This window comes from Juglans microcarpa x Juglans regia, chromosome 7D, assembly GCF_004785595.1.
Source record: "Juglans microcarpa x Juglans regia isolate MS1-56 chromosome 7D, Jm3101_v1.0, whole genome shotgun sequence".
In the NCBI taxonomy this organism is placed as follows: Eukaryota; Viridiplantae; Streptophyta; class Magnoliopsida; order Fagales; family Juglandaceae; genus Juglans; species Juglans microcarpa x Juglans regia.
In genome coordinates this window covers 4076976-4101516 of record NC_054606.1, presented here as the reverse complement: position 1 = coordinate 4101516, position 24541 = coordinate 4076976, and the positions used below count along the sequence as shown (strand labels likewise).

The window sequence follows — 24541 nt, the reverse complement described above, 5'->3', positions numbered from 1 at the left end:
GTAGACTACTTGAAGGGTTAGGGTTGAATTTCTAATCACCAAATGAAAATGATTAATAATTAATTATTTTTATATTCCATAAAAAACATGAGTTCACACATGATTTAAATCTCAAGAGAATTTGTCATATTTTGAAACTCTTATATTATATAATCCAATCAAATCTCAACGCATGCACATATGAAACTCCATTTCTTCTTAACAGGACATGTTGAAGTCATTTGTGGTCATTTCTTTCACCACCGTCATTGACCATTTACCTTCTAGCTAACAAATTTTCTTCAACTTCTTCAAGAGAAATACTCTAATTATAAAAAAATTATATAAAAATAATCTTACAAATTGACGTGACGTAATTTTATATAATTTATTAGATTGTAAAGTTATTTTTATTATAAAATAGATATATTTAAATTTATATCAATCTACGAGATTACGTAATTATTTTAAAGATGTAGCACTCCTCTTTCTTTAATGATTAGGCTCGAGTTTTGTAGCAAAGAAGAAACATATAATAGCAGAGTAATTTTGGTGTGTGATTTGCATTCATGTCAATGCATATTGCAACCCAAATAATGGAAGGAAATGAATGGCGATAGGACTATTCCATGGACATAGTCCAAAAAACACATGCTAGCTAGGAATCCAGGCATTGGTGTGATTATATAACACCCGTCTCACATGCTTGAGAAGTTCCCACATGTGTGAGAAGAAAATAGTAATAATAATAATTAAAGGTAAGACGAAAGTGGAAAGCAAGCAATGATATGGGGGGGGTTTGAGACAGAAGAAGAGGCTGGCGAAAAGAAAGCATCTATATAATGTGGGTACCAAAGAGCTGCAGATATACTATGTAGCATAACAATGATAACATAATGGGTAGATCCGATGTATCAGAGTTTTTAGGAGCTTTAAGAGAAGTGTTGTCTTGTCACAATTTAACTCCCAAAAGGTCAAAAGTCCCATACAATTTATTTATTTAAAAAAAAAATTATAAACCGACGTGGGTGGTATCATTTAATAACACTTAGAAAAGAGCAAAAGTTTCAAAAAATTCAAATCAAAATAAAATTATTTATAAATAAATAAAATTATTATGTCTTTTTAATTTGTTCTCTTATTTTAACAGCTTATTTATTTATTTATTTTTTTAATAGTTAATAAGTTGATTATTAGTGTATTTATATTTTTTTTATTTTTAAAAATATTTAAATATGTTTAAAAAATATTTTCACTTAAAAACAAATAAAAAAATATAATTTGCATTGAACGGAACATTGAGCAGTCAAAAGCAGGTGGTAAAGTAGCAAGGCTTTTTATAAATTAAATAATTAAAGAAATTTTTTGAATATGTTATAAAAATAAATTCACAAATTTATATAGATTCATATCATATATCAATCTATTTTATAATAAAATTAGATTTACATTATAATATATAATATTAAATTATATTAATTTATAAATTTATTTTTAAAAATTTTATTATATTTAAAAATTTTCTTAAATAATTATTAATAAAACTTCTGGTTATTGTGTCAGATTAAAAAAATTAAAATGATTTTTTTACAGATTAATTATTATCATGTTAATAACTCTTGAGTTAAAAAAAAGTAGTATTACATGTACTTATATTTTTATTTATAAATTTATTTATAAAATTCATTTTATTAATTTTTTAAAAATTTAAAATTTTATAATTTAAAATTAATTTTTGTATAATTTTTAGTAAATATATTTAAGATTTTTCTAAAAAAAATCTTAATATCCCCCCATTTGGGTCGGCGGACGAGGATAAGATGGAGAAAAAGCAAATTAGAGGCGTCGCTTTCTCTTAGTATGGAGGTGACGTGTTCTCAACAATTTGACGACAGAGGTGGGACCTACGATGGGACAGATGGCTAGCTGTTGGACAGAGAAGACTAATTTGGGTGCACCACATGGGGTGAGCACTGCAACTGTACGCCTCTCTCTCTCTCTCCCTCCCTCTCTCTCTCTACCATCCCGGCGGCTACATCCCCCGACTCTCCCACCCATCAATACTTTATTATAATTATTTATTTATTAATTAATGATCAACAAATTAATTATTTTAAATGCATCCCTTAAATACACACAAATACTCTTTTAATCGCTTCGCGTAAAATTATTGTCAGCCACAAATATATTAATCTATTTCTAATTGAGAATAAAAAAACCTAACAATTGTGTCGTTTCCAAATAAAAAGGAAGGAAAAATAACTTGATGAGATAGAAAATTAAAAGAAATAGATTATTTTGAATTTTTTTTCCTCGTTAGAATAATTACTTTAAAAAAAATTACTTCATATCAAATATATTGCTATGAATATAAATTTTGAGAGAAAAGAGTGGGGGAAGAAAAAAAAATTATATTTATAAATCGGTATGAATAACACATTTAATAAAATATTTACATGATATAATTTGATTTGAAATGTAAATTTTAAATTTTAAATATTACAAATCAATTTGCATCATTTAAATAATATAAATAAAGTACTACTATATTCATAAAAGAATTACGTAAAAATAATTTTATAAACTGACGTAAATTTATCTGATTTATTAGATTTATTTTATAAAAAAAATAATTTTATAATCTAATAAATTACATTAAATTACATTAATTTATAAAATTATTCTTGTATAATTTTTTTATAATTAAAATATTTTTCATATAAATAATATATTCTGCGCATCAAGTTAAAAATAAAATAATTCATAACAAAAAGAAAAGAGACTGTGTATCAAATAGTTGTCAATAGTCTGCTTAAAAAAAATAAATAAATAAATAGTTTTCAATGGACGACCCTTGATTTGCGTCAAAGGCTCCAAAGTGATTAAAAAAAGGCGGGGAGATGCTAATGCCCACGTGCTTAAAATAATTCGGCAAAGAAGAAAAGGCGGTGCGAGAGAACTCCTTTTCATGAGTATTTTTAAATTATTTTTTTAGAGTGATTAGTCGGTTTCTTTCTTAGAAATATTGGGGAGAATATTACAATATAATAATTTTAAATTACGATAATGAACAGTTTTAACTTTTTAATCGTTTTATTATAAAAAATTAATTATGTTTTACGTGGTCTATCCATCGTGTAGATGTTGGATTGAATATTGAGGTAAGATTAGATTATTTTAAATAAGTTAAATAAAATATTTTTAAAATATTATTTTTTAATATTATTATTATTATAAAATTTAATAAAATTGAATTGATTATTCTATTTTATATGAAAATTTAAAAAAATTATAATAATAAAATAAGATAAAATTATATCTGAATACAAATTCGACCATTTTAAGATAGAAATAAAATATAAAGCGAGTTGTACAATATTTATTATTATTACCGTTTATTAATCTTTTAAAATTTATTAAATGCACTGCAAAATTTTGTAAGATTTATTTTATATGTCTAATTTTATACTATTTTATGTCTTGGTGTTTAAAGTCAACAGTAGACACTCGACTTCCTAATCAGATTATTCTTATTTAATGTAAACTCTTTTTTTTTTGTTGTTCCAACGAGATGTACGCCAAGTACGCAAGTAACCATTTTCATATTAAATATAATAAATAATTTAAATTTTTTTAAATTTTAAATAATAATTATATTAAAAAATAATATTTTATTCAACTTTTAACTTTTATCTCAATTCATCTTATCTCAATTCACAACCTAAACGACACTTAATTATTTTGCAAAATTATCGAGACATGTAATAGATAGGCAAATAAAGAAAGGTATAAATTCGTATGTAAGACCCTATCTCTCTTTTTTTTCTGTTTTGAGTTTTTTTTTTTTTTGCACGTGTGTTAAAAAACCTGAAATAATTTATCCGAAGTGCTCATTTTTATATGCACTGATTTAAATCACAGCGTCATTTGGATTTAGAAATGAATTAAGATAGTTTATGAATAGTAAAATAAAATATTATTAGAATATTATTTTTTAATATTATTATTATTTTGAGATTTAAAAAAATTAAATTATTTATTATATTTTATGTGAGAATTTAAAAAAATTATAATAAAGAAATAAGATGAGTTGAGGTGAATTTTCAATCCAAACGATACAATCTCTCTCTATTTTATTTTTTTTTTGAGAAAAATGAAAAGAAATTAATTACAAAATCTCGAAACGGATAAACTTTTAAGTCCTTAATTGCTTCTATATATCTGGAATTGGGTACAAAATTGGGATTTAAAAAAAAAAAAATTGGGAATTGAATGGTCATAAGGGTATTGAATCAAGCATTCATTCCCATTACCATAAATAAATATGACAGGAAATGAGTCAAGACTTCCCCACGTTCTGGCGTTCCTTTCCTTCCTTAATTGCTCTATTCCACCAATCAATACTCACATCCCTTCACATGTTTATACTACCAATCTAATTACTCCTATTTTATTTTCTAAGTTGATGTCAAAGACCTTTGTGAAAATGATTTGTGATAGTTTTTCCTAAATTAATTCATGTTTTTCATCCGACCTTGTAAAAAAAAAAAGATAAATATATACGATTTTTCTACGGTTACTATCATGACTTTAATACTTAGATCATGTGATTTTAAATATATAAAATGACTAGACCCGGGTTTTATAGATAGATTTGAGATTTGAGATTTGCGAATCTAATTAAGATCGATGCATGATCATGAGATCATTTTTTATCAGATAGGAATGATTATTACCTAAAATTTAGAGTAATGTTATTTATCATCTCAATTTTTATCATCATTTTGTCATTTTATAATATAATTAAAAATTATTTATTATATTTAATTTATAAATTTATTATTTAATAATATATTATAAGATGATGAGAGAATAAAAAAAAATTATAATAAATTTACATTAGAGGAAATTAGAAGTTGGGAGGTTCCACGAGGATGGGATGTGCCTTTCTTTCATGTCTTGCCATTTGAACTTTATTTTGTGCAGATTCCTGGGTAGCACAGAAAATGATGAGATCATGACCAGGACTAACTTTCCTCGTTGCCACGTGTTGGTCGTAAGAACAACGAACAGACTGTGAGGTTATGAGACAGGCGAGGAGAGAATACTCACCCCCCGCCCCCTTTCCCCTCTTATGGCTTGTTTAAAAATAAATTTCATCTATTTCTTAAATATAATTTAAATATAAATATTTTTAAATTAATTATTATAATTTTTTTTACTAACTATTATAATTTTCTTAAAATTTTTAAATAAAAATAAAAAGTAAATTAATTTTTTTAAATATTTAAACAAAAATAATATTATAAATTTTTATTTTAATAATATTTTAATTTTAAAATATTTTAAAAATTTTTTATTAAATTTTTTTTCTCATTTTTTAAATTAAAAAAATATTCGATTCATATTATTTTATCACTATTCATAAATTATCTTATTACTATTTATAAAATTTTAATCTTTTATCTTATTTTTTAAACGAGTCATGACTCTTGCCCACGGCTTAACCACGGTAAAGTATTTAACTTGACCATGATTAAATGCGACCACCTAAAAAATAAAGTTTTACTGTTCCTTCCTCCCATCCCATCTCCACTCTCTCAGGTGTCATCTCAGACCCACCACCCTCTCTCTCTCTCGTCTCTTCTCTTCTCTTCTCTTCTGGTAGAAAAAAGAAACCACAGCTCTCTCTCTCTATCTCTCTCTCTCTCTCTCTCTCTCCCCCCGTTTGTAACACGGCAGAGGACTTCAATGGCCGACGCGAAGAAATAAACATTCGGGTAATATAAATACTCTCCTGATATTTTTTTTCACTTCACTTAAAGAACAGAAATAGTACAAGTACTTTGTTTATTTTTTCTGCGTACTAGTTTTTTTAGAAAAAGGATTACAAATGAATGTTTTATTTGGGTCTTGATTTGGGTTGTTGTGTTTCAAATTGATAAGCATTGTTTTCTGCTCTTTTTCATTTCGGTTACGTAGAGCTGCTCCTGTCGTTTGGCAGTTCGGTTCATCTTTCAATTTTTTGCGTGTTATAGTTCTTATCTTGTTTTTGGGTAATAATCTTTATTTGTCTAAAAGGGATGTGGTGGATGGCTGAGACTCTGGATCTAGTAAAGGTGGCTGCGGAACCTTTCGAGTGCTCAAACCCATGAAGTATAATCAAATTTTGTTTGATTATGATTTCAGCTTTTGTTCCTTTAATGAGTATATTGCGGTAAAATATTTGAAGGAGGAAAAAAAGTAGCTTTTCTTGCTTGGGTAGGAGAAAAATTGGTTGAGTTTTGTTTTGGAAGCTAACTCAGATCGCATGTGGCGTCGTTTTGACGGAGAAGTCTGAATATTGGGCTTACAAATATGTGCTTTTGGGAACCAATGAAATAAGTCTTAGTGCTGTGGATCTGAGGGCTGCTTCTTGTTTTCGTTTGTTGTTTATTTATTTATTATTTTGCAAAAATAGCTCTCTGAGGGTTTTCCGTTAATGGCTTTTATTGTAATTATCTGATCGGATTATTGAAAATTTGTTCTCCTAGTTTGTTTATTGGTTTGTTTCTGTAATTGGGGAAGCCCGAATTATTGCACTTCTTTTATGTCAAAATGAAATGAGGCCTTGGTGGATATCTGTTCATGCTAATCGGTGGCTATATGAATTCAGGATTCCTGCTATTTCGGTCTATTTTTTGGGAATCTAAATGGTTCCTTGTTTTCTGTACTAGCCTATTTAATGAATTTTATGTTATTTTGTACCCTATTACCTTTCCATTTAAGTTCAGTTATTTCCAATTCAACGCACGCGGTGTATGAAGATGTTATTATTATCTCAACTTACTTTGATTCCTTCTTTGATCAAGGCAGACATCGATTGGAGTTCATCGGCCTGACTCAGTTCAATATTGGAAAGGCCAAGGATTTCAACTGATATTTTCATAGAGTCTGGATATTGATTGCAGAGTGAGGGAACAACTGCGCTGATCTTTGTGCGCTGGTGGTGAATGGGAACCTTTGAAGACATGGGTTTTTTTGGCAATCTAGAATTTCTTTCAGCTCCTCCTGGGGAAGGTGATGTAGTTCCTGAGCGTGAAGCAGAGGTGACAGTGGAGGAGGATTACACCGATGATGAGATGGACGTTGATGAGTTAGAGAGGAGGATGTGGAGAGACAGAATGCTATTGAGGCGGCTCAAAGAACAGAATAAAGGAAAGGAGGGGACCGACAATGCAAAGCAGCGCCAATCCCAGGAGCAAGCTCGAAGGAAGAAGATGTCTCGTGCTCAAGATGGTATCCTGAAATATATGCTGAAAATGATGGAAGTGTGTAAAGCACAAGGTTTTGTGTATGGGATTATTCCTGAGAAGGGCAAGCCGGTGAGTGGAGCCTCTGACAATCTGCGGGCATGGTGGAAGGAAAAAGTCAGGTTTGATCGTAATGGTCCTGCTGCAATTGCCAAGTATCAGGCTGATCATTCGATCCATGGGAAGAATGAAGACTGCCAAACAGTGGCATCCACTCCCCACACCTTGCAGGAGCTCCAGGACACGACTCTTGGGTCACTTTTGTCAGCTCTGATGCAGCACTGTGACCCACCCCAGAGGCGTTTTCCATTGGAAAAGGGTGTTTCACCACCATGGTGGCCCACCGGGAATGAAGAGTGGTGGTCTCAAGTGGGTTTGCCTAAAGATCAGGGGCCTCCCCCATACAAGAAGCCTCATGATCTGAAGAAGGCTTGGAAGGTAAGTGTTCTCACAGCTGTGATTAAGCACATGTCCCCTGACATTGCTAAGATCCGAAAGCTTGTTAGGCAGTCAAAATGCTTGCAGGACAAGATGACCGCCAAGGAGAGTGCCACTTGGCTGGCTATTATAAACCAGGAAGAAGTTCTGGCCCGAAAGTTATATCCTGATAGATGTCCACCTTTATCAGCTGCTGGGAGTGGGTCTTTTGTCGTCAGTGATGCTAGCGATTATGATGTTGAAGGGGTGGATGATGAACCAAATGTTGAAGTAGAAGACTGCAAGCCTTGTGATGTTAATCTCTTCAATATTGGGGCTGCTGGACCAAGAGATAGGCTTATGATGGCACCAGTAGATCACCAAATTAAGGGTGAGCTCATTGAAATCAACTCAGATTTTACTCAAAAGAGGAAGCAGCTGGCTGATGAGCCGCATACTATGATGGATCAAAAGATATATACCTGTGAGTACCCCCAATGCCCATATAACAATTACCGCCTGGGGTTTCTGGACAGGAACTCTAGAAACAATCACCAAACGACTTGTCCATACCGTGGTAATTTTGCCCAAGTGTTTGGAACATCAAACTCTCAAATCAATAATGACAAGCCAACGGTCTTCTCTCTGCCCTTTGCTCAACCTAAGCCAGCCACTCCACCTATGAACCAGACAAACCAGACTCCTTTCAGTGTTTCAGGACTTGGACTTCCTGAAGATGGGCAGAAAATGATCTCTGAGCTTATATCATTCTATGATACTAATCTTCAGCGTGGTAAAAGCATGAATCCTGGGAACCTCAAGGCTACAGAAGATCACAACCAGCAGCAGAAGTTTCAACTTCAGATGGACGATAACTATTACAACCAAGGGGTTATTATGGGGGGAAACATGTCTGAAGAAACCAACATGCCCATTCATCCCACGGTGTTCCCCACAGCAGAAGTTCAGTTTGATCAGTGTAAGGCATTTGATCCTCCATTTGATAACAACCCCCCCAATAATATTGCCGACTTCAGGTTCAGCTCTCCGTTTAGCCTTCCATCTGTTGATTATACAGTGGATTCAATGCCAAAGCAAGACATCTCTCTGTGGTACCTTTGAAGAAAAAATCAGAACCTGTATCTTAGGCTTTCTTTGGTCGACACCGCTAGTAGATATGGAAGGCTGTATGAAGGACGGAGCTTATATCTTTTGAGTTCCACAGGCTGGATGGATGCAGCCTCTTCCTTTTCTGATTCTAGTTTTGTAATATATATATAAGCTTGTTTTACTGAGACGTTTAAAACCCACCTGAACTTGATGCTAGTTCTGCAATGCTAGGTGTTAGGATGCTTTCAGTGCAGTACTGAAAAGGGCCAATAAAGAACTGTGAAGGACCAATCCAATACTGTACTGCTATTGAAATGTTTAGAAGCATAATCATCCTCCTGTTGCAAAAGTTGATATTGTTACAGTCATATTGATCTCTATATATATGTAGATTGTTGGTTGCTAAATTCATTAAGATGCATTTTGCTTGTTATGGGCATTGTTCTTCGGATATAGGCTAGCTTGTTGACCATGTTGCTAGTCCACTACATATCTAAAGTAGAAATGAACTCAAATACTAATTTAAATTGCTTGCATGAACCTCGTGCACATCTCGAGCATCCAGCAGTGGGAAGATAATGTCGCAAAAGTTGGTAGAAGTTGGGAAAGATGAGAAAGATGTGGCTTTCAAGGGATCAAAAAAAAAAAAAAAAAAGATCTTGTATTTGGAGCCCCCCACAAGAAGTCTGGACCCATCACTTTTGTCACGTTCCTGCAATGTCCAGGTACTGAAAGTTCCCTCTGTTTTCGGGCAATCAAATGTGAGAGAAAAATGAGACAAGAACGTCCCAACGCGGTTCGATGCTTCTTCTTGTGATAAGAACTGCCTCAGATGCCGCCTAAACTAGCGGTGGAAACAGTTTCATCGTGTTAAAACCAAGAGGAAAGTGACTCCCCCTAATTAGATAAGATACAAGAATAACATTATCAAAGAAATTATTTCTATATTTTCTTGATCCTAGTAAATTAAAATAGACATATATAGCTTTAATTCTTATTTTAGATTTTTTTTTTTTGAAATATATATATATATATATATATTTTTTTGTAATTTCCAAATGGATAAGTTTCTTTCCATGTGAAGATAGATCAGTGTCAAACAAGCTCCAAGACCGGGAAGACTCCTTAAACCTATCAAGGTTTTGTAAGTTTGCTGCAATTATTGATGCTTGTGGGTATTCTGACGACTGGTCATTGGATTTTCAAAGTGGTACCCACGTTTGGCATGGGAGAAAACTCGACAAATGCTGAACAATTATATAATAATATATAATACGTTACAGCACAAACGACAACCCTGAAAAAAGAAGTGGTCAAAATAGTGGTTCGGTTGAAGTTAGGCAGCCTTTGAAAGTGTTTGTCATTGTCGACTCTCGTATCGTTCTTCGAACTTTCTCCTTAGATACTACCATTTTCAATGCAAATCATAAAGTCCCTATATTTAAGGTTATTGAGAATAGTTAATAAAATATCGTATTTTTAAAATATCTCATTATTATTTATTACTTATTATTTATTTTTCATTACTTTTTAATATTATATTATTATTTTTTTACTATTATTTATAAAATATTTAAAAATATCTCATTATACAAACGCAACCATACGTGTCCCATGCATTTATTGTCCATTGATCAAAGGCCATCCTTTTTGCTAGATATCCCAATATCTGTTATTCTATCCATGGTGGAATTTTGTTCATTATAAATAAATAAAACTAGAAACAACCTTGTTTAAAGAGCATGGTTCTTTTTTCCTTTATATATAAAGCTAAAGCTTGTTTTAAAAAATAAAATATAGATAGAAATAACTGTTAAGAATAATTATTTTATACATATAATGTGATATTATCTAAATCACATATCTCTCAAGTCTAAAATAAAAAAATATAAAATAAAAATAATTATATAATAAATATAAAATATATACTTCTACAATGATTTTTCTCTAATATTATTTTAAAAAAACAAAATCAAAACACAAATATTTAATTTATGCTAAACTTTAATATCAGCAGTGCGTTTGGTCTGTCAATCAGTTGAAAAGATCGCATTAATTACTTGATCTCAACCTCAAACGTACTTTGCAAAACCCGTTTCCAAGGATTAATTACCCCAAAACCTTGACACAAAGGTCATGGGTTGGTGTTGTTCAGTACGATAGTTACACATGTACGTATTGACGTCGGAAAAAAGAAAAATGATAATATCATATAATTATTTTGTAAAAATATAAATAAATATGAAATTTATATTAATTTTTTAATAATAAACTTTTTTTTTTTTTTTAAAGCGATTGTATCGCTTGTACACTGTTGTATATAGCCATACCAATTATCACTAATTTGCCATTTCCGTTAACAAGACGTTTCCTTGTTTCACGAATAACGTTTAACCTAACCCAACCCTTATTTGGTAAGTACTTACATATCAATCATGTCACCATGAACCTAATTTTTGGGAGGGTGAAACTCATGATCAACCATATGTAGGTTTTTCATGATAATCACCGGCAGATTAAAATTCCCTTTCACCCTAAAAAATATATAATATAAAAGAAATAAATAGAGAAGCGAGGGGAAAGAAAGCATGACACTAATCTTTAAAAGTTACCGTCAGATGAAACGTCACACGAGAGTAATGTTCACTTTTAATTTTGAGTTCAGTATCTCTAAATAATTTAGAATGTTAACAGTAATAAGAGAGAGTGTAGTGAAATTCTGAGAAATTGAGATGTTGAGTAATGATTTTTATAAATAATAAATATACAAGTCTCGTGCAGACTCTTTATAAAAAAAAAATTAGCCCTACCATTTAATTTTTTTTTTCTAATAGAGTCCATATTTTTACAAAGTTCATAAGACATTACTCATATATTAATATGAAAATATGTATTCATCATTTTCACACTACACACCACACATAATTTTTTAATTTTTTTCTTTTACCAAATGTACGATGGATGAATGATTAGTAAAAGAACTCAATTAGTTTAGGAATAATAAAACTAAACAAAATTTTTTAAAAAATAAAATAAAAATAAATAAAAATAAGTGTGATGTGTGATGTGTTAGGATGATAAGTAACATGGTTTTGCTATTTATTAGCTACTATTCACTCCCACATCTCATAACTGATAGTTTTTTTTATAAGGTGTAAGATGTAGATAATAAATAATGATCGATGAGAAAAATTATTGTTAATATAATTTTGTATAAGTTGTAGTACCTAGTAGGCCTTACCCAGTTTTAAGGAAAACTGGGCCCGGCCTAGACGAAAAAAGGTCCTCAACTTTTTTTGTTGGGTCCCTAAGGAGTCCATGAATTAATAACTAGATTTTCAAACTTTTAGTCATTTCTTTATATTCCCTATCATGTTCATTTTTATATTTAAAGTTTTTTTTTTTTTTAAATTCAATAACGTTCATAAATTCTCTGGTTACGTAATTGAATATACATAAGTTTATATAACCAAAAAGACAAGTTATGAAAAATTAAAAGGCTACTATAAACAATCAGTAATTTAAATTTTTTAATTCAATAATTTTAACTTAATAGAATATATTATTTATTCTCAATTAATATATAAGACTAATACAATTGATGTAGTTTGATAGGAGTAATTTTTATTTAATAATCGTAATATAATAAGATGACTTTTAATAATTAAAACGTAGTGGAATAGTTGATGATGTGTCTTCATAGAAGCAAAAACCTAATAGAAATATATATAGAGAGGGAGACAAAAAAAAAATTATATATATATATATATATATATATCTTGCATTGAAATTTGATCGAGTTAATGAAGAAAACCAGCTCATCTTGACCTATAATACCTCCCATGCAGAGAGGTGCACAGTAAAAAATGATTATATATGGTCAGTTATTTACGACAAAAATAAACTTTCCTATCAAAATGAGCTTATTCTCAACACAAATAATGATTTTTCTTATAACATGCAAATTGAAGAGTGGGTTCATGTGAAGGTTTAACCTAATGGGATATCTTTCATGAATTCATAAAATGTGTATTGATGCACAATTAATTATATATTTACTTGTTAATATAATTAGAATTATTTTCATGCATGTCGTTTAGTTATAATTATGAGAAATGATATTTGCAATTATGGAGTGCATAAGCGCCACTCAATTTCTTTGAAAAAGTGAGTAAATATAAAACCCACATAAAAAAAAAAAAAAAAAAAAAACTAATTTTTTAAAAGTAGACGCTACATTTTTTTTAAAACAATTTCACACTCTGCGATTGTATCAGTTTGTATGTATCATTACTCTATAATTATAGGTTAAACTATTGTTATAACAACGTACATAAACGTCATCTGTACCTTCAAAAGATGGCCTTTGGAGACTTCAAAGTGTATATATGCATGCTGACGATCGATCGAGCTGTTTTAAACTAATGTGATATGGTCTTCAATGGGCAGAGGTTTTTGGCGACATGCAGTACGTATCTGATCATTAGGGTTATAGTTTCATGTTCTTGAAGTACTGTCACATGAAATACTAAATGAAGTAGCTTCCAATTATTAATACAAACTCAAATAATTAATTCGATGGTATTTGAAGGAGATTTGAGGAGATCATGAGAGAATATATAAGAGAAGCTAAGGTTGATCATGGAGATCAGGAAGAGATAAAGCTGCCATGCATTTTTATGGTGGAATATTTAAAGCTGGAGACTTGGAAACTAGTAACACAAAATGTTAGTTGACTATCGTGTCTTTGTCTCTTCTTCTGCACGCAGCGCCTTCCCTAGATACTTTATCTCTCGTTTCCATCCGAATTCCGTTCATATTTTATGCTATAAACTAATGCAGAAACTGTCCAGATGCTGATGTCAATCCCTGTCATTCCGTTTGCAATTCAACTTCCTCTTCCCTATCATCGAACTTTAAACCTACTCGTCTTCATTCTCTGTCATATATTCCTCTTCCCCGAAACTTCCCTCAGTTGTCGATATTCCATCTCTCTTATTTGCTCTTGGCAGTTGTTCACGAGTTTGTGATTGCTGATCACCATGAAACAGGAAACAAAAAGACTCTCAGATGAATACGAGGTATCCGATATTTTAGGGAGAGGAGGGTTCTCGGTTGTAAGAAGGGGTATAAGGAAATCAAGCGGTGGTGAAAAAGCCCATGTAGCCATCAAAACCCTGAAAAGGTTTGGCCTGTCAAGTTCAACACCTGCAGGAATCCCACGGAATATTAATCATGGCGGTCAGAAAAGCTTAGGCGCTTCAATGGGATTCCCAATGTGGAAACAGGTTCCTGTATCGGATGCTTTGCTAACAAACGAGATCTTGGTCATGAGAAAAATAGTGGAAAACGTCTCACCTCATCCAAACGTGATCGATCTCTACGATGTCTACGAGGATCAGAATGGTGTTCATCTTGTGCTGGAGCTTTGTTCGGGTGGCGAGCTGTTTGACCGGATTGTGGCCCAGGAGAGGTACACGGAGGCTGGCGCTGCAGCCGTGGTGCGGCAGATTGCGAGAGGGTTGTGGGCTCTTCACCAGGCGAATATCGTCCACAGGGACTTGAAGCCAGAAAACTGCCTGTTCCTGAACAAAAGTGAGGATTCCCCTTTGAAGATCATGGATTTTGGACTAAGTTCTGTGGAGGAATTCACAGACCCAGTTGTTGGATTGTTTGGTTCCATAGATTATGTCTCCCCGGAGGCCCTTTCTCAGGGCACGATTACTTCTAAGAGTGACATGTGGTCTTTGGGAGTCATCTTGTATATCCTGCTCTCTGGGTATGTTGCTAATTAGAATTACTTTTCCTTCAATGAAAATGGTAAGACTGCCAGTACTCCACCACAACCTGCTAGCTGCAGCATTCAGGCCAAACTAAAATTTATTTCTTGATCTTGATCTTAGCTACCATCATTTCTAAATCCAACATTATAGCCATGAATATTATACATTCGTGCAACAAGCTTCAATCATTCAACTAGACAAAAACAGACAAGACTTCTCTTGGCAACTCAAAAAAGGGGCTGCAATATTATATCAGGCGTTCTAAAGTGCATATATGTGCTTGTCAGATTCTTGATTTTTTTTTTTTTTTTTTTTTCAAATCAGGAATTTTTACCTTCTTCTGTTATGTTTTAGGTATCCACCATTCATTGCTCAGTCAAATAGGCAAAAGCAACAGATTATAATGGCTGTAAGTGGCTTTCCCTGACAATCTCATACCTACATACAAGGGGATTTTGTTTTATATCTATTTGCTCAACTCGAGAGAAATGCTCGTGTGTGCAGGGAGACTTCAGTTTTTATGAGAAGACTTGGAAGAACATTACTTCATCAGCAAAGCAGTTGATTTCAAGTCTCCTGACAGTTGATCCACATAGGAGACCTAGTGCTCAAGAGGTATTTTGCTCTCTTCCTAATTAAACTCAAATGAAAACCCAAGTGAGATTAGTAGCTTTGAGTCCTCCCTAGCTTGGAAATATATAATTGTGCTTGTGCCTGCAGATTTTGATATCAGTTTGGTATGAAAAATTGAGATTTTACTGAGAGAAAACAGAGAAACGAGATAAATGAACCACAGTATAATGCTTGTCCTGGTTGATCATCACAAAGGTTGTATCTAAGGGCAGAGATCAGTAACTGAAGATCTTAGGCCCCATCAGAGGGATCTAAGTTACTGATCTTAGGCCCCAATACACTCGAAAAATGCATCAAACGCCTTTCATGTAATAAGGTTTACCACTTAGGCCAACACCTTTGGTTTGGTAACTGCACACTCAAACAGATTTGAGAACTATTGAAACAATTATATGATTACAAGTATTCTAGCTAATAGCAACAAGCTGACTTTACAACCATTCTGGGTCCACTCCTCTCTGTCTACTGCTTTTTTCCCATGATTTATAATCTAGGCAACCAAACAGTATCAGATTCTTGAATTCCTTTGGTCGTTACTGATCAGCATGTAAATTAATATTTTTTCAAAAAAAAAAAAAAAAAACAAATGCATGGAAAAACAGCTTCTGGATCATCCGTGGGTCGTTGGTGATTTAGCGAAGCAAGATCAAATGGATGCAGAGATAGTTTCACGATTGCAGAGTTTCAACGCACGGCGAAAACTACGTGCAGCAGCAATAGCAAGCTTGTGGACCAGTACCTTTTTCTTTAGGACAAAAAAGCTGAGATCTCTACTTGGGTCCCATGATCTTACTCAGGAAGAAATCGAGAACCTCAGACTACATTTTACCAAAATGTGAGTTCGCTAATCCAATTTCATACCTCCACCTTCTTTCACCTTTTGTTTCTCATGAAGGGAAATACTCTGACCACAAAAAAAATTATATAAAAATAATCTCACAAGTTGATGTGGTTTGATGTAGTTCGTCAAATTATAAAATTATTTTTATTGTAAAGTAGATCTAACAAATCAAATAAAATTATATCAATTTATAAAATTATTTTTGTACAATTTGTTTATAAATGTAGCAATAGTCGTAGATCTAACGTATTATATAAAATAACTTTATTATTTTAATTTATTTTAATAAAATTTATAAATCTAACATTTCTCTTCTAAAAAACAAACAATTAAAAAACTAAACTACTTTTAACAAAAGCCCATAAAAACACTTGGCACATAAATTTTCTACCTTGAGTGGACCCAATTAAACACTTTGACAAACATCAGAAGCACTACTCATTAGTAATTGACAAAGTGCAGATGTGCAAAAGGTGACAATGCCACACTATCTGAATTCGAGAAGGTGCTGAAAGCAATGAAGATGTCGTCTTTAGTCCCTCTAGCACCACGCATCTTCGACCTATTTGACAATAACCGCGATGGAACAGTTGACATGAGAGAGATACTGTGTGGCTTATCCAGCCTCCGGAATTCTCAAGGGGATGATGCTCTTCGTCTCTGCTTCCAGGTGCACTTCCTTCATTTTTTTTTTTTTTTTATATGTTACACTCTCATCATACTTCCATCGTACCATACCGAGATGGCATTACTCTCTACTTCAAACAGTTTATTATTTTCTAAAATAATAGATATAAGGGTTGATGGATAATATCACATCATCACAGTCGACATGAGCATTCAACGGAGCAGAGGTTGATCCACTATCCCAAATGCACATTTTGAAAATCCAAATTTTCTCCTGTTTTCCTTTACCTACTGGGAAAAGCACAAAAATCTCAGAGAGACAGATAGAGCTATTTGGAAAGCCTTGAGGAATGCTTAAACAGATGATCTCTTATAATCTAGAACTGAGCTCATTCTCTTGTTTGTTTGGCAAACAGATGTATGATACAGATCGGTCTGGATGCATCACCAAGGAAGAAGTAGCATCCATGCTTAGAGTAATGGCTCTCGATCTTTTTTATCCTAGTATATTTCACCTGGTAGCTCGCTTTTCTATCTGCTAATGTAGTAGCTCATCACCCATTGATTCCGTTGAGCAGGCTCTGCCCGATGACTGTCTTCCAAGGGACATCACCGAGCCCGGCAAACTGGATGAGATATTTGATCTGATGGATGCCAACAACGACGGAAGAGTAACGTTTGAAGAGTTCAAAGCTGCCATGCAGAGAGACAGCTCTCTCCAAGATGTAGTCCTCTCCTCTCTTCGCCCATTATAGTTTTCCTACTTCCTGTCAACTCTCCAAATAAAGTTCTGGACTTCTTTTTTCCTTTATTGAACATTTGTCATACAAATCAGAAATGATCCAATGAGGAGAGGAGATAATGCATCTCTAATTTTTGCCTTCAAATAGTATTAGGAACCGTTATCCTAAAAAAGGAAAACAAGAGAAGCAAAGTACTTCACAATTTGAAATGAGTAAAACCAGGCTGAGCCTGATATAGCACCCTTCCAGCGCGGTCTTACCAACAGGCCTGCGAGACTCTTATTTGGCTATTGGATCTCCACGACCTTATTCACTTTTCTCCTTCAAATTATTTAGTAAAGGAAAAAAAAAATCCATGATGTTCCACGGGGAAGTCCCAAGGATGATAAAGTAAAGTGGGCTTGAGGTTATACTTGATGAACCTTCTTCACACTCCTTCAAATTACTTGAAAAAATAAAAAAAAACACTTACCAGTTTTCACAGCCTCATGGGACAGGGTATAGTAATACATGCAATATCACTTATCAGAAGATATGAATCAATTATCATGCCAAAAAAAGATGATTCATCCATGTAAATGTAATCAACCATATGAGAAGTCTGAAGCATGTGTATATTTCTTTAAACAAAAACTAGGGAGTTCAAAATTCGAACACATAAAATTTAGGATCATCATCACATGTGATATTCCTTGTGTCGCGTGTCAAACACTACCAACACCATAGGAAAGCAACATGAAAATCTATATTTGGATTATTTGTTGCTAGAGAAGATCCCGATCAAGAAAGGTCCAACATTCATTTGATAAGTGTGAAGTGCAAAGCCATTTTTTTATCCTCTACATTTTCTTTTAATAGGGGGAAGGCTTGCTAATGAACTAGCTGAATTCTGTGTTGAAGAACAAAAACTCTGTGGATGGAAAGGGTATAATCACATAGAAATTTCAGCCCTCGCTGCATTAGCCAGCTGTCTCATGTTTAAACACAAACAGGCGAAATTTTTAACTTCAGAATTCTGCTAAACGATATAAGACTGTCCATATTAGTAGATTATACTAATCTATATAAAGAAGAGAGTTGATTGACCAAAAGATTCCAGGCAGTTTGAAAGTACAATTAATTATCACTTGACATGCCGAGTTTATATCTTTGAGCAATACATCCACACTACAAATCATCATTGTCATCCATACCTCTCATGTCATCACTATCTCTACCATCCGTGCTGTCATTACAATCATCCAGATCTTTTAGTTTGTGATTCACGAAAGAAGTCTCGCTGGGGACAGTTACATCCATCCAGCTCAGGTCTTCACCCTCCAATACTCCTGGGTCCTCCACCCAATCTCCCATGTTGGCATCCATAGCTTCTAAGCACATAGGGTCGAGAGTACCTCTTCTAATCCTAGCTTTGCTTGCTTCTGGCCGCCTATTGCACAGAAAAAGCCAAAGGAACAAGTTGTAAGCATTTGCAGCATAACATGCTCAGAGCATAAATGGTAAGTGCTACATATAACGAAGGGAGAAGTACAGAAGAAAGATATGCTTGCATTAGAATGTAATAGAACAGTGTCTCATTTTTCTTTTACTTTGGAGAGGGGGGGGGGGGGGTGTGAGGGACGAAGTTTTCATCTATAAGCCTTACTTCCCTTTTATAATAGCTTGAATAATTTGCAGAGGACAGTCACTCAAATTCGATTTCTCAAATTCAGAAGATCCATAAGAAACAGACGGAGGAGAAAGATATGCAATTAGATTACACCATCTATGTTGTATGAGTTTCAAGATTTAGCCAGCTTTCAGACTTTTAACCATTTTGTTGTTAAGTTCTATAACCGACTTTAACCAATAACCTTGCTCTCCATCCTCTTTCTAACCAGGGGAGGAGGAGCCATTTGAGTCCTTTGCTCCTCTCTTTTTTTGTTCTTACCAATTCAGCTCGGAATGATTATTTCCAAAGGACCATAAGGATATGATAGTTAATGTAATAAGTGTAAGAAGGAACTACACTAGGAGTTGCCAGATGGTTTTACAAGGGACCAAAATCTCCTCTCAATACCCAATAACAAGATCTGAATGCAAGCTTTAAGTCTATGATAACAACCATGCCATTCTATCATTTCCATCACCACAAAATTTCACAAAGTATAGGAGACCAAGATAGGATGACAGCAAAGGTGACTAATCACCTTCCTTTCAAGCCTCCCGTGAGATGAAAATACCGTCAGACCAACCCAAACAACTTGCCAGTCAAAACGTAAGTACACATTGCAGTAGAGAAAAAGCTTTAGAAACAAAATTTCCAAAGGAGCCTTACGCCACAAAAATTGAACAGAGATAACATCCCTACAGTCTTATACGAAATATTAGATCCTCCTCCCAATTACAACAATGTATCTTCTACAAACCAATCCTTTGCGAGCGTCTAACTTCATCAGAGCAGCAATGATCCCACGCCAACCCAAACTTCACGTTCACTATCCTCCAACTATGGTCCCTTACCGTGGCAAAAATCCAAAGCCCTTACCAAATAAAGCAAATTCTGAGTCAAAACGAATAATGGCAGAGGGCCAGCCACAATGCACAATTAAATCCGGCGATTCATGTAAGTATCATTTGGATCAGTCAAATCAAGACTTGCTCAATGACTAAATACAGAAAAATGCTGAAAACTTAATCGTGCCTCACTGTCAAATAAAGTTCATTCCTTGAACATACAACATAGAATAGCGAACTATATAGAGTCCATAGTTCCAGCCATATAGTATTACAGATATACTTGGAAAAAGGTTGCCAAGATTTGATAAATTACCTCTCTTGAAGACGCAAGTTATAATGGACAAAGATGAGGTCATTTAACCTTTGATGCTCCAAACGGTTCCTTTTTTTCAAATGGATACGTTCAAACATGCTCCAACTCCGCTCACATCGGCTGATACTGCAAGTTTGACTTAAAATTCTGACAGCTAAGCGTTGTAAATCTGGGTAATCAGCTGCATACAGTGACCACCACGTAGCTGCAAAAGGAGATTGGTTATTTCTTAATTATGAACAATTAAGGACTACAAATTTTGAAAGAATAAATAATAAGATGGTAACCTGGAGACAATGACTCTCGACCTCGTAATGCCACAGGTCGACCAAAATCCCCTACAGCTTCCTCATAGAAATTCACATTGCTTGTAATCATAACTTGAGCTGTTAAATCAGGTTCTAAGGTTTCAATGCAATCAAGTAAGCCCTTTTGGATGACTTTATTAGAGGAGAAACTGGGGTTATAGAATATTGAAGGGTTCAGGTAGTAAGCGGCTGCATGTAGTGGGCTATGAAATTCCTCCTGCCAAATATGATTAATAACCTCCAAATATGGCAAGTAGTCAGATTCCTTGTTTTCAAAGGCAACAATGATGGTTTTCTTTGTTTTTTCCATTGCATCATATATGAATCCTACAGATGGCTTCTCTCCAGAGTGCACAAGCTGTAAAACAGAAAGCAATGGCTTTGTCACCTTTAGAGTCTGATCAGCTATTGACCAGAAAAGTGGGTCCACAATAATTTCTGCCACCTCAAGTCCCACCCTTTGCTTAGAGAAATTCGAGTTCATCCAAGCAGTTCCAGTAAACATCTGATGGAGATGGCCCTTCAAAGATACAATGCTTTGTAGCGTCAGAAAGATTGAAACAAACCTGGTGGTTGCATGCTGGATAATATCTCTTCCACCCGTTTTCTTCCTCATTAAATTGAGGACCCAAGCATTGTTATATATAAACTGAGTTACCTGTCTGGCCTTTGCCAAAACCTCTTTTATTAGATCAATTTTTCCAATTTCCTCAAGGATTAAGTCAATACAATGTGATCCACAGGCAGTGCAGAAGAAGGTTTTGTATTTCTCCATTAAAAGTTTTCCTGCTTCTTTATAACTTGGTGAGGTATCTGTCAGAAAATTGACAATATTCTTTGGCCCGACTTCTTGAACAACTCCATCAAATAAATTCAGAAGTGTCTCAGGAGATGTGATGTCCGATGCATCGACAGATTTTAGGAACATGGTACCCTTTGGACAATAAACAAAGAAGTTTATTACCGTACGACCAGTTCTGTCCATCCACCTATCAACCATTACCGAACACCCTGTCACTTCCCAAGACTTTCTTAGCTCTTCTACATATTCACTTACATCTTGAACACTCCTGTTAAGCAATTTACCCCTCAAAGAATGATAAGAAGGCATCTTATAACCGGGGCCAACAGCAGCAATAGCATCAGCCATCTCTTGAAAATACTGGGAATTGGCAGCAGTGAACTGTATGCCAGCTTCATATAAAAATCTTGCAACTGCCATGTCAGCTTGATCCATGCTCTCCTGGGAAGCAAGACTCTGGTGTATCGAATGAGCAACAACAGGTGCAACAGTTGAGAAATATTGCTTCTTGTGTCTCTTAGATCGATTGGAGATTCTTTCCACAACCTCTTTTCCCCTTCTCTTACCACTGCCTTGAACAGAAACCATATTCTTAATCTGCACTGAGTCTCCATCATCTCCTTCTTCCTTATCCTGACTATATGACATAGAATCCTTGCTACTTTTCAGTCCTTTCTGTCTCTTTAATCTTTCCAAAACTTTAAAACCTAGATGTTGTTGCATCTGTACTTTAACATCTTCGGGTACTTCCTCACATGGGGCTACATTTCCTCTTTCCCCGGCTAAGTGTTGCTTCAGTCTAGAAATTCCACCCCCAAGCATAATTTTGTGACAGTATTTGCACTTAATCTTTTGGCGACCCCCATTTACCATAATTCCATGGGCCCAACCAGGATCAGAAGCTCGGGGAGGTGCCAAAACCTAGTTAGAGATATGTGCAGTCAGCAGTTAAACACAAAGAAGAAATCTATATATAGTTGTGAAATATATTGATAATAGGACAACTGGGAAAGAAATGCAAACATATAATACATACTTGATTTTCCTTGTGTTGCATAACTGGGAACGCACTGAAAGACTTTTCAGTTTTCACCATCAGCTGTCAATACTCTATTTCCATGTCACCAAAAAACCAAAAAAATCGGAAATCATAATCAATGAGAACACAAGAACTCAGATTTACACTGAATAACAAGCAAAGATACTAGAGCCAATAAATTTGCAAAAGGGTATAAAGAATTGGAAGTTATAATTACATTGTTGAGTGGGGGAACATACGGGAGGCTAGTCCAAACCAGAAAACTTGAAAGATTATTTAACTACACATCAAAGATAAACCATGAACTTATATGTATATGCATATGGAAAGCAAAGTCTAAGCCAGACAGTGGATGACAATGCCATTTCAGGGATACTCGTCGACTGCAGAATTATGACTTAGCATATACCCTTGTTCATTATCAGCATGCTCCCAGCGGCACTTGCACCTTAGTCAGGGTCTGACTATTGGATTTGTTCATAGGCATACATCATTTATATCATCATTTCAATTGGGTGAATAATGACTTAAAATAACCGTACTTTTTTTTTTTTTCTCTGTCATTTACTCTGAACATTCAAACGAACAGACAGATCATTCACAAGTAATTCATAATCTCTAACTCAAACAGAACAGGCAGAGTTGGGGGCTTTAACCATCCAGCCCTGGATAGGGCTTTAAGATCCTGAACATCCATAACCAAAAATACCATGTAAAATAGGACCTCAACTCTAATACACCTACATATTTCTTTTGCAATGTAATCCACAAATTGTTTCCCTTTCTTCAATAAACCAATAAAACATAGCAGGAATACTGAAGTTTTGTATTTTCAAAGCTTGTTGATTCTTGACTTCCAGAATATTGCCACCCAACATAATACTGTCGAAACAAAGTGTTTCTGTATTATTTTCAGTTTGTCACTCAAAACAGAATTCTCTAAGGTAAGGTGAGGCGAAAAAGTCAATATGTATTTACATGCAATGCACTGACCAGCCATTACAAAGAATTTAGTTGCTTTATTGACCGGAAAAGCAAAAGCAGAGAAAATGTTAAAAAATAAACAATATACATGAAATAAAAAAAGATAAAATATTCTTTATATACTATATCTCAATTCCTGTGAGCAGAGAGAATATCCAAGGCAGACCAAATATTGTGTGAAGCACAACTTAGTGAGTCAATAGTAGCAAGAAAATCAGAATTTTAACATTTCATACTTTAATTTCCTTCACATTTTCTCTGAAACCAAACAACGCGTGAAAAATAAGTTCTTCAACAGCTAAACTCGACCAATTACTAAAACCTGAGAAAATGAAAATTCTGAACAATGTCGTATAATTAACCCCAAATAAAAGGATTTGCCTTAATCTGATTCGTCTAAACTAAAATAAATGACTCGATGTTGTTATGAACTAAGAAATCGATGCAATATCTTACTCGGAAAATTTCCGAATACCGGTACAAGACTCAAGTGCCGAAATATCGCAATCGTCGTCCGAGACATCAGATCCCAAGCTCGGAAACAAAAGGACCAGAAGCGAACACGAGCAGAAGAACCGAACCAGTAGAGAGACTGATCGGACTAGAACAGTTTCGGAGAATCCGAACTTCAGGATCGGCGTTGGTTTCTTTAGTGATAAGCGAAATTGGGTTTTTTATTTTTATCTTTACAATCGGAAAGCGTGTCGGCAAATCGTGTCGGCTTGAGAGTGGAGCTGAAAAAAAAAAAGAAAACCACCACCTTTGCTGATAATTTCGCTTTTCAAAAATACAACTGTTTTGTGCCGTTTCGTTTCGTACGACATTTGACTAAACTGATTCGGTCAACAGTTCTTTCCTTTTTCTTATTTTCATTAGAAATAGTATTTTTATGGGGTTTAATATAATTTTTATTTATGAAAATTAAAACAGAGATTGGCTCTCATCCAACATATCAAAAAATAAAGTTTTAAGATATTCGATGATTTTTATATTTTTCCCCAAATTCAGTCATTTATTCCTTTCTATATATACCACATCAAACAAATTAGGAATATTATTAGCCCCTTCTTGCATTGTTACTAACAGCTTTACCACTCGATAAGACATCACCAAACTCCCACTCTTCACATAGAAACCATTTTTTTCCTTGGATGATTTGTACACAAGGCAT

The 24541-nt window shown here is 33.9% G+C and overlaps 3 protein-coding genes across 5 annotated transcripts; 2 read left to right on the top strand and 1 right to left on the bottom strand.

Annotated features, from left to right (window-relative positions):
• The first annotated feature begins 5564 nt into the window (after nucleotides 1–5564).
• On the top strand, nucleotides 5565–9147 carry LOC121238720 (ETHYLENE INSENSITIVE 3-like 1 protein). Of its 2 annotated transcripts, none has more exons than XM_041135718.1 (2): nucleotides 5565–5759; nucleotides 6835–9147. In XM_041135718.1, the coding sequence occupies exon 2, from the start codon at nucleotides 6972–6974 to the stop codon at nucleotides 8808–8810; it is 1839 nt and encodes a 612-aa protein (XP_040991652.1). In that variant the 5' UTR covers nucleotides 5565–5759; nucleotides 6835–6971; the 3' UTR covers nucleotides 8811–9147. The 2 variants fall into 2 exon arrangements, with proteins under 2 accessions (XP_040991652.1, XP_040991653.1); XM_041135719.1 differs by having other exon boundaries at nucleotides 6831–9147.
• A 4497-nt stretch (nucleotides 9148–13644) lies between these two features.
• LOC121238718 (calcium and calcium/calmodulin-dependent serine/threonine-protein kinase-like) lies at nucleotides 13645–17555 on the top strand. Its single transcript, XM_041135710.1, has 7 exons — nucleotides 13645–14577; nucleotides 14936–14990; nucleotides 15086–15196; nucleotides 15817–16049; nucleotides 16518–16725; nucleotides 17099–17158; nucleotides 17261–17555. The coding sequence occupies exons 1-7, from the start codon at nucleotides 13841–13843 to the stop codon at nucleotides 17435–17437; spliced, it is 1581 nt and encodes a 526-aa protein (XP_040991644.1). The 5' UTR covers nucleotides 13645–13840; the 3' UTR covers nucleotides 17438–17555.
• An 883-nt stretch (nucleotides 17556–18438) lies between these two features.
• On the bottom strand, nucleotides 18439–24137 carry LOC121238717. Of its 2 annotated transcripts, none has more exons than XM_041135709.1 (5): nucleotides 23827–24137; nucleotides 22384–22457; nucleotides 20525–22268; nucleotides 20238–20442; nucleotides 18439–18854 (listed from the first exon to the last, which is right to left on the bottom strand). In XM_041135709.1, exons 2-5 carry the CDS (start codon nucleotides 22441–22443, stop codon nucleotides 18593–18595), a joined length of 2271 nt encoding a protein of 756 aa, XP_040991643.1. In that variant the 5' UTR covers nucleotides 22444–22457; nucleotides 23827–24137; the 3' UTR covers nucleotides 18439–18592. The 2 variants fall into 2 exon arrangements, with proteins under 2 accessions (XP_040991643.1, XP_040991642.1); XM_041135708.1 differs by having other exon boundaries at nucleotides 18439–18857; nucleotides 23827–24136.
• Between the last annotated feature and the right edge of the window lie 404 nt (nucleotides 24138–24541).